Raw genomic sequence first — 10,859 nt, 5'->3', positions numbered from 1 at the left:
CTCCAATATGAAGTCGTTTTTTCAAAGTTGGGCTTATTTTCGTGGACAGATTTTGGGCGGAGTAAAACCTTTTGCTTCGCATCTTCCCCTCTGGCGCTGCCCATGCTAAAATAGATTTTGGGCCACTACAGGCCTCTATCATTCTCTATGCACCTGACCAATCAGAATCGAGCCGACGACAACACTGAATTTCGCTTTCAGCCAACTGGGACGGGAAATCCGAGTGACGCAACAAGCTGTCAGCTGTTCTTGTTTTGCTTCGTTTTTTTCCCCTTCTTTCTCCAGAGTGTCTGATCTCTTCTGTACTAAATAAGAACATTTATGGAACTCAGATTTGGATTCTAAAAACACCGGATACAAGGAGTTCAAAACACTCAGGCCTATGATTAGATCGGTTTATTGTTAAAAAGGCGTTCGAGATTTCTTCTCAGCTGGATCCTCAATCCGACGCTATCGTGCCAAGAGGCAAAGCCGATCCCAGGCCTCCGATCCAGGGCGGAGGGAGGGAAAGAGGTCGCTGGGAATCGGGATGGAGACGGGAGAGGGAGCAGACGGTCCTAGCGGACCGGGTGAACCGGGAGCCGGGCCGGGGACGGAGCTGACGGGGCTTGGCTGCGCCTCTTTCAACCAAGACTCCACGTAAGCGCCTCGGAACCCGCTGCCTGTTGGGTTGGTTGCCTACAACAAAATGCTCTCTCAGCAAATGTCCTTGTCATTTCCTGTAAAATAAGTTATAGATAAATACACCTTTCAGTATGATATCATGGTGATGCAATCTAAAAAATATTTCCCTTTCATTGTGAGGTCCTAAAAATCCTAATTAAATAGCCCATAGATGTTATAGAATTCTACATAGCGGCTACAGAATTCGCATGTGATGATCAGAGAGGGCAGTTCACAGTCCTCTTAACAAAACACACTAATTATGCTTAAACCTGAAACCACAGGATTTGTTCTAAAAACGGTTGACAACAGTGGAACGATGGAACCGTTCTGGAGGCAGGACGACGGGGCTTCAAAGGCACTCCTGTTATACACACTGATGCCCATAGAAATCTATTGATCCCTTTCTTATTGACTCCATTTGACAGAGAGAGTTCCTTTGACTAATGTAAGCACTGACTGAGAATGCTTGAATCGCCACGCTCAACTACTTTTCATGAACAGAAATGTATCCCAAATGGCATCCTGTTCTCTGCACTAGTTTGGACCAGGGCCTATAGAGCCCTACTGTATGTAGGGAATAGGGACAGTATTAGTAGTTTTGACCAGGGCCTATAGAGCCCTACTGTATGTAGGGAATAGGGACATTATTAGTAGTTTTGACCAGGGCCTATAGAGCCCTACTGTATGTAGGGAATATGGACAGTATTACTAGTTTTGACCAGGGCCTATAGAGCCCTACTGTATGTAGGGAATAGGGACAGTATTAGTAGTTTTGACCAGGGCCTATAGAGCCCTACTGTATGTAGGGAATATGGACAGTATTACTAGTTTTGACCAGGGCCTATAGAGCCCTACTGTATGTAGGGAATAGGGACAGTATTAGTAGTTTTGACCAGGGCCTATAGAGCCCTACTGTATGTAGGGAATAGGGACAGTATCACTAGTTTTGACCAGGGCCTATAGAGCCCTACTGTATGTAGGGAATAGGGACAGTATCACTAGTTTTGACCAGGGCCTATAGAGCCCTACTGTATGTAGGGAATAGGGACAGTATCACTAGTTTTGACCAGGGCCTATAGAGCCCTACTGTATGTAGGGAATAGGGACAGTATATCTGGGGCAGTGAATAACTCTCAGATCGCCTGCTCACCTGATATGAGGCTGACTGGCACTGTGGAGAAAATTTTCACAACCTGTCCATAGCTTCTGTCGTAGGCTCGGTACTAGGTAACACACACATGCACACCCGCACACACACACACACCTGTCCATAGATTAGTCTTAGTTAGGTAACTGGTAAAAAACCTTGAGCAGGAGAGTGTTTACTTCATAAAGGAATGCAGAACAGAGTAGACCTGTTGTTCTGTGGTGTTGGGGTTTGGATCTGAACATAGAACAGAGTAGACCTGTTGTTCTGTGGTGTTGGGGTTTGGATCTGAACAGAGTAGACCTGTTGTTCTGTGGTGTTGGGGTTTGGATCTGAACAGAGTAGACCTGTTGTCCTGTGGTGTTGGGGTTTGGATCTGAACATAGAACAGAGTAGACCTGTTGTTCTGTGGTGTTGGGGTTTGGATCTGAACAGAGTAGACATGTTGTTCTGTGGTGTTGGGGTTTGGATCTGAACAGAGTAGACCTGTTGTCCTGTGGTGTTGGGGTTTGGATCTGAACAGAGTAGACCTGTTGTTCTGTGGTGTTGGGGTTTGGATCTGAACAGAGTAGACCTGTTGTTCTGTGGTGTTGGGGTTTGGATCTGAACATAGAACAGAGTAGACCTGTTGTTCTGTGGTGTTGGGGTTTGGATCTGAACAGAGTAGACCTGTTGTTCTGTGGTGTTGGGGTTTGGATCTGAACATAGAACAGAGTAGACCTGTTGTTCTGTGGTGTTGGGGTTTGGATCTGAACAGAGTAGACCTGTTGTTCTGTGGTGTTGGGGTTTGGATCTGAACAGAGTAGACCTGTTGTTCTGTGGTGTTGGGGTTTGGATCTGAACAGAGTAGACCTGTTGTCCTGTGGTGTTGGGGTTTGGATCTGAACAGAGTAGACCTGTTGTTCTGTGGTGTTGGGGTTTGGATCTGAACAGAGTAGACCTGTTGTTCTGTGGTGTTGGGGTTTGGATCTGAACAGAGTAGACCTGCTGTTCTGTGGTGTTGGGGTCTGGATCTGAACATAGAACAGAGTAGACCTGTTGTTCTGTGGTGTTGGGGTTTGGATCTGAACAGAGTAGACCTGTTGTTCTGTGGTGTTGGGGTTTGGATCTGAACAGAGTAGACCTGTTGTTCTGTGGTGTTGGGGTTTGGATCTGAACATAGAACAGAGTAGACCTGTTGTTCTGTGGTGTTGGGGTTTGGATCTGAACAGAGTAGACCTGTTGTTCTGTGGTGTTGGGATTTGGATCTGAACAGAGTAGACCTGTTGTTCTGTGGTGTTGGGGTTTGGATCTGAACAGAGTAGACCTGTTGTTCTGTGGTGTTGGGGTTTGGATCTGAACATAGAACAGAGTAGACCTGTTGTTCTGTGGTGTTCGGGTTTGGATCTGAACAGAGTAGACCTGTTGTTCTGTGGTGTTGGGGTTTGGATCTGAACAGAGTAGACCTGTTGTTCTGTGGTGTTGGGGTTTGGATCTGAACAGAGTAGACCTGTTGTTCTGTGGTGTTGGGGTTTGGATCTGAACATAGAACAGAGTAGACCTGTTGTTCTGTGGTGTTGGGGTTTGGATCTGAACAGAGTAGACCTGTTGTCCTGTGGTGTTGGGGTTTGGATCTGAACAGAGTAGACCTGTTGTTCTGTGGTGTTGGGGTTTGGATCTGAACAGAGTAGACCTGTTGTTCTGTGGTGTTGGGGTTTGGATCTGAACAGAGTAGACCTGTTGTTCTGTGGTGTTGGGGTCTGGATCTGAACATAGAACAGAGTAGACCTGTTGTTCTGTGGTGTTGGGGTTTGGATCTGAACAGAGTAGACCTGTTGTTCTGTGGTGTTGGGGTTTGGATCTGAACAGAGTAGACCTGTTGTTCTGTGGTGTTGGGGTTTGGATCTGAACATAGAACAGAGTAGACCTGTTGTTCTGTGGTGTTGGGGTTTGGATCTGAACAGAGTAGACCTGTTGTTCTGTGGTGTTGGGGTTTGGATCTGAACAGAGTAGACCTGTTGTTCTGTGGTGTTGGGGTTTGGATCTGAACAGAGTAGACCTGTTGTCCTGTGGTGTTGGGGTTTGGATCTGAACAGAGTAGACCTGTTGTTCTGTGGTGTTGGGGTTTGGATCTGAACAGAGTAGACCTGTTGTTCTGTGGTGTTGGGGTTTGGATCTGAACAGAGTAGACCTGCTGTTCTGTGGTGTTGGGGTCTGGATCTGAACATAGAACAGAGTAGACCTGTTGTTCTGTGGTGTTGGGGTTTGGATCTGAACAGAGTAGACCTGTTGTTCTGTGGTGTTGGGGTTTGGATCAGAGTAGACCTGTTGTTCTGTGGTGTTGGGGTTTGGACAGAGAAGACCTGTTGTTCTGTGGTGTTGGGGTTTGGATCTGAACATAGAACAGAGTAGACCTGTTGTTCTGTGGTGTTGGGGTTTGGATCTGAACAGAGTAGACCTGTTGTTCTGTGGTGTTGGGATTTGGATCTGAACAGAGTAGACCTGTTGTTCTGTGGTGTTGGGGTTTGGATCTGAACAGAGTAGACCTGTTGTTCTGTGGTGTTGGGGTTTGGATCTGAACATAGAACAGAGTAGACCTGTTGTTCTGTGGTGTTCGGGTTTGGATCTGAACAGAGTAGACCTGTTGTTCTGTGGTGTTGGGGTTTGGATCTGAACAGAGTAGACCTGTTGTTCTGTGGTGTTGGGGTTTGGATCTGAACAGAGTAGACCTGTTGTTCTGTGGTGTTGGGGTTTGGATCTGAACATAGAACAGAGTAGACCTGTTGTTCTGTGGTGTTGGGGTTTGGATCTGAACAGAGTAGACCTGTTGTCCTGTGGTGTTGGGGTTTGGATCTGAACAGAGTAGACCTGTTGTTCTGTGGTGTTGGGGTTTGGATCTGAACAGAGTAGACCTGTTGTTCTGTGGTGTTGGGGTTTGGATCTGAACAGAGTAGACCTGTTGTTCTGTGGTGTTGGGGTCTGGATCTGAACATAGAACAGAGTAGACCTGTTGTTCTGTGGTGTTGGGGTTTGGATCTGAACAGAGTAGACCTGTTGTTCTGTGGTGTTGGGGTTTGGATCTGAACAGAGTAGACCTGTTGTTCTGTGGTGTTGGGGTTTGGATCTGAACATAGAACAGAGTAGACCTGTTGTTCTGTGGTGTTGGGGTTTGGATCTGAACAGAGTAGACCTGTTGTTCTGTGGTGTTGGGGTTTGGATCTGAACATAGAACAGAGTAGACCTGTTGTTCTGTGGTGTTGGGGTTTGGATCTGAACAGAGTAGACCTGTTGTTCTGTGGTGTTGGGGTTTGGATCTGAACAGAGTACACCTGTTGTTCTGTGGTGTTGGGGTTTGGATCTGAACAGAGTACACCTGTTGTTCTGTGGTGTTGGGGTTTGGATCTGAACAGAGTAGACCTGTTGTTCTGTGGTGTTGGGGTTTGGATCTGAACAGAGTAGACCTGTTGTTCTGTGGTGTTGGGGTTTGGATCTGAACAGAGTAGACCTGTTGTGTTGGGGTGTTGGGGTTTGGATCTGAACAGAGTAGACCTGTTGTTCTGTGGTGTTGGGGTTTGGATCTGAACATACAATTACTTCAACAACACACAGTTCATTTCATTTTTCCGGTGCAACTTTAGGCTACGTTTTCTTTCAAGATGCGATGGGCAATATATTATTAAACCATAGGCCTACGTACTACATAGTCTACAGTGGGGATCTGATCTGATCATTTTTTAACCCCATAGGCCTACGTACTACATAGCCTACAGTGGGGATCTGATCTGATCTGATCATTTTTTAACCCCATAGGCCTACCTACTACATAGCCTACAGTGGGGATCTGATCTGATCTGATCATTTTTTAACCCCATAGGCCTACGTAATACAGTGGGGATCTGATCCACCAGAGATCTCACAATAAAAACAGCATTCAAAACAACAACAACAAAAACGAAGAAAGTTCCGGAAAAAAAGATGAACAAATATCAATTTTAAAGAAAGTCAGGAACAATGCGTACCCGTGAAGAGTGAGAGCTTACTGTGGAATCTGGTTGTGTGGTCAAACACTCTTTCTTTCTTTCAGTGATGATGATTGCAGGTTTGTTCCCGTTTCCAGAGCAGGACCAGACATGTACAGCAGACAGCCCCATCCAGGGGAACAGAGCAGTGGCTTTTAGAAACTGTCCAATGGAACAACTCGGTGAACTTTATAAACACTCCAATGGCACCCTATTCCCTATATAGTGCACTAACCTATGGGCTCTGGTCAAAAAGTAGTGCACTATTTAGGGTGCCAATTGGGACGTGCCCCTAAACACACCCTAGCTAGATGACTGTCCTCCCTGCTAGATGACTGTCCTCCCTGCTAGATGACTGTCCTCCCTGCTAGATGACTGTCCTCCCTGCTAGATGACTGTCCTCCCTGCTAGATGACTGTCCTCCCTGCTAGATGACTGTCCTCCCTGCTAGATGACTGTCCTCCCTACTAGATGACTGTCCTCCCTGCTAGATGACTGTCCTCCCTGCTAGATGACTATCCTCCCTGCTAGATGACTGTCCTCCCTGCTAGATGACTGTCCTCCCTACTAGATGACTGTCCTCCCTACTAGATGACTGTCCTCCCTGCTAGATGACTGTCCTCCCTGCTAGATGACTGTCCTCCCTGCTCAGCCATCTTAATGATGTAACTGTGCTGAAGGAGGACCTAACCAAAATTAATCCATTCTTCTTCTGTTGGACAGCAGTACAAGTAGTAGTGCATCTCAGTCAAGATTTGCACACTAGCCTCCTTTCTGTTTTTACCAGTTGAACTCAATGGTTTACTCAATACTCAATGGTTTACTCAATACTCAATGCTCAATGGTTTACTCAATACTCAATGGTTTACTCAATACTCAATGGTTTACTCAATATTCAATGGTTTACTCAATACTCAATAATCAATGGTTTACTCAATAAACAGAATCCCTGGGACAGAACCATAGACATCATATCATGTAATCCCTGGGACAGAACCATAGACATCATATCATGTAATCCCTGGGACAGAACCATAGACATCATATCATGTAATCCCTGGGACAGAACCATAGACATCATATCATGTAATCCCTGGGACAGAACCATAGACATCATATCATGTATTCCCTGGGACAGAACCATAGACATCATATCATGTAATCCCTGGGACAGAACCATAGACATCATATTATGTAATCCCTGGGACAGAACCATAGACATCATATCATGTAATCCCTGGGACAGAACCATAGACATCATATCATGTCATCCCTGGGATAGAACCATAGACATCATATCATGTAATCCCTGGGACAGAACCATAGACATCATATCATGTAATCCCTGGGACAGAACCATAGACATCATATCATGCCATCCCTGGGACAGAACCATAGACATCATATCATGTAATCCCTGGGACAGAACCATAGACATCATGTCATCCCTGGGACAGAACCATAGACATCATATCATGTCATCCCTGGGACAGAACCATAGACATCATATCATGTAATCCCTGGGACAGAACCATAGACATCATATCATGTAATCCCTGGGACAGAACCATAGACATCATATCATGTAATCCCTGGGACAGAACCATAGACATCATATCATGTAATCCCTGGGACAGAACCATAGACATCATATCATGTAATCCCTGGGACAGAACCGTGAACATTCTCTGAGAACAGACATTCTCAGTGGTGGAACAGCATTCACTGATATATGCTGCTCTGTACCATCACTCATTCATATATCCTTATGTACATATTCTTTATCCCCTTACACTGTGTATAAGACAGTAGTTTTGGAATTGTTAGTTAGATTACTTGTTGGTTATTACTGCATTGTCGGAACTAGAAGCACAAGCATTTCGCTACACTCGCATTAACATCTGCTAACCATGTGTATGTGACAAATAAAATGTGATTTGATTTGACTGTGTGTGTACTGTTTGTGTTGCGTCTGTAACCACAGGAACACTTAACCAAGGTACAGATGACTGTTAGACCTGTGTTACTATCAGGTAGGATGTGACTGTTAGACCTGTGTTACTATCAGGTAGGATGTGTCTGTTAGACCTGTGTTATTATCAGGTAGGATGTGACTGTTAGACCTGTGTTAATATCAGGTAGGATGTGACTGTTAGACCTGTGTTAATATCAGGTAGGATGTGTCTGTTAGACCTGTGTTACTATCAGGTAGGATGTGTCTGTTAGACCTGTGTTATTATCAGGTAGGATGTGACTGTTAGACCTGTGTTATTATCAGGTAGGATGTGACTGTTTAGACCTGTGTTACTATCAGGTAGGATGTGACTGTTAGACCTGTGTTACTCGGTTTCCTGTGTTTGTGTGGGCAGTTTTATCAGTTCTCTCAGAAAAGAGAGAGAGAGAGAGAGAGAGAGAGAGAGAGAGAGAGAGAGAGAGAGAGAGAGAGAGAGAGAGAGAGAGAGAGAGAGAGAGAGAGAGAGAGAGAGAGAGAGAGAGAGAGAGAGAGAGAGAGAGAGAGAGAGAGAGAGAGAGAGAGAGACACTCTCTCTCTTTGTATTTGGACTGGCTATGGAAAATGATAACTGAGCAAGTTCAATCACATCAGTACTCCATAGGCAATATCATGTTTAACTGAAAATGATGATATTTCAGTCATGAAGTTTGGGGGAAGTTCCCTCCTGTCCAGAATGGATGGAGAACACAGCATTTACACGAGGAAAGAGTCACACTTGCAACTTTCCAATTCCATGTTTTTGTCCCTTTTATCAAAAGTCCTTGCAGCAAACTTGAAAAACAAAGTAACTGTTTATTTGTTCTGGAATCCCCCAAATAAACAGTGTCTATAAAACCATTGAGAGCAAAGTCTGGTGTGCATGAGATGAGTTACACTTCATTGGCTTGTTTTTACCCTAACATATTCAATGTGTTTTTTAATAATGATCTACCTCTGTGTGTGTGTGTGTGTGTGTGTGTGTGTGTGTGTGTGTGTGTGTGTGTGTGTTTGTTGTTGTTGTTGTTGTTGTTGTTGGGTGTGTGTGTGTGTAAATACTCTGGTGTGCATGAAGAAACTAGTCACACATTAGTCACTTTGACTTGTAATATTCTATATGTGTTTATCAACCTCTGTATGTGTTGTTGTTGTTGTTGTTGTGTTCCCAGGTCATTGGCAGTGGGAACCAAGACAGGCTATAAGCTGTTCTCTGTGACCTCAGTGGACAAACTGGACTGCATCTACGAGAGCGGTTAGTATAGTCCTGTCCTAAATACACCCCTAGACCCTTCCCCTAGACCCTTCCCTTAGACCCCGTCCCAAACACACCCCTAGACCCTGTCCTAAACACACCCCTAGACCCTTCCCTTAGACCCAGTCCTAAACAAACCCCTAGACCCTTGCCTTAGACCCTGTCCTAAACACACCCCTAGACCCTGTCCCAACCAAACCCCTAGACCCTTCCCCTCGACCCGTCCCAAACAAACCCCTATACCCTTCCCCTAGACCCTTCCACTCGACCCCGTCCCGTCCCAAACACACCCCTAGACCCTTCCCCTAGACCCTGTCCCAACCACACCCCTAGACCCTTCCCTTAGACCCTGTCCTAAACACACCCCTAGACCCTTCCCCTAGACCCTGTCCCAACCACACCCCTAGACCCTTCCCTTAGACCCTTCCCTTAGATCCCGTCCCAAACAAACCCCTAGACCCTTCCCTTAGACCCTTCCCCTAGACCCCGTTCCAAACAAACCCCTAGACCCTTCCCCTAGACCCCGTTCCAAACAAACCCCTAGACCCTTCCCCTAGACCCTGTCCCAAACACACCCCTAGACCCTTCCCCAACAAACCTATTCCCCTAGACCCCGTCACAAACAAACCTTAGAACCGTCCTAAACAAATCTCCTCCCCTAGACCCCATCCCAAACAAACCTCTTCCCCTAGACCCCATCCCAAACAAACCCCTAGACCCTTCCCCTAGACCCCGACTCTGACTCATACAGGACTCTGACTCATACAGGCGTCTGACTCATACAGGCCTCTGACTTATACAGGCCTCTGCTCTGCCAAGCTGTAGAATTGTTCAGTCCATACAGAGGATCTCATTCTAGTTGTGTTGTCCAGCCTCTCTCTGGACATTAGTGTCAGTTACAGGGAAATTACTTGGCAGTCCTCTTCCAATGATGGGTAATTCTCTGTTAGTCTACTTCCTTGTCAGTGAATCACTGGCTGTGTTCCAAATACATAGAGCCCTGTGGCTCCCAGTCAAAAGTAAATAGGCAATGGGGTGTAATTTGGGTCGCAGACACTGTGTGTAGACTGATAACTGGTTGACAGACAATAGTAGATGGATACCTTGACTAGCCAGCAGTCTCTGGTGATTTACTGTTCACTTCATTATTACTGGCAGACACATGTCAGGACACTAACACCAGGCTACCTCAGCACCCCCCAGGACACTAATACCAGGTTACCTCAGCCCCCCCCAGGACACTAATACCAGGCTACCTCAGCCCCCCCCAGGACACTAATACCAGGCTACCTCAGCCCCCCCCAGGACACTAATACCAGGCTACCTCAGCCCCCCCCAGGACACTAATACCAGGCTACCTCAGCCCCCCCCAGGACACTAATACCAGGCTACCTCAGCCCCCCAGGACACTAATACCAGGCTACCTCAGCCCCCTAGGACACTAATACCAGGCTACCTCAGCCCCCCAGGACACTAATACCAGAATACCTCCCCCCTCAGGACACTAATACCAGGCTACATCAGCCCCCCCCCAGGACACTAATACCAGGCTGCCTCAGCCCCCCCCAGGACACTAATACCAGGCTACCTCAGGCCCCCCAGGACACTCATGTCCATACCATGCTTACCCCTGTGTTCCCCTGCTCTTCCCCATCAGAGACCCCAGACGTGTACATCGTGGAGCGGTTGTTCTCCAGCAGTCTGGTGGTGGTGGTCAGTCTCTCCATCCCCAGACGGATGAACGTCTACCACTTCAAGAAGGGAACGGAGATCTGCAACTACAGCTACAGTAACAACATCCTCTCT

The 10,859-nt window shown here is 46.4% G+C and overlaps 1 protein-coding gene across 1 annotated transcript in view; it reads left to right on the top strand.

The window, feature by feature from the left end:
• Positions 1–424: 424 nt before the first annotated feature.
• LOC139421644 (WD repeat domain phosphoinositide-interacting protein 1-like) overlaps positions 425–10,859 on the top strand; it is a 32,885-nt gene continuing 22,450 nt past the window's right edge. Inside the window, exons 1-3 of the mRNA XM_071172725.1 lie at positions 425–639; positions 8,971–9,053; positions 10,711–10,859. The exon at positions 10,711–10,859 is cut by the window's right edge and continues 18 nt beyond it. Of these exons, the coding sequence (XP_071028826.1) occupies positions 530–639; positions 8,971–9,053; positions 10,711–10,859 (342 nt within the window). The 5' untranslated portion in view covers positions 425–529. The remainder of the gene's footprint in view (positions 640–8,970; positions 9,054–10,710) is intronic.

Source organism: Oncorhynchus clarkii, chromosome 12 (genome assembly GCF_045791955.1).
Source record: "Oncorhynchus clarkii lewisi isolate Uvic-CL-2024 chromosome 12, UVic_Ocla_1.0, whole genome shotgun sequence".
Classification (NCBI taxonomy): domain Eukaryota; kingdom Metazoa; phylum Chordata; class Actinopteri; order Salmoniformes; family Salmonidae; genus Oncorhynchus; species Oncorhynchus clarkii.
This window is presented reverse-complemented; position numbering and strand designations above follow the sequence as displayed.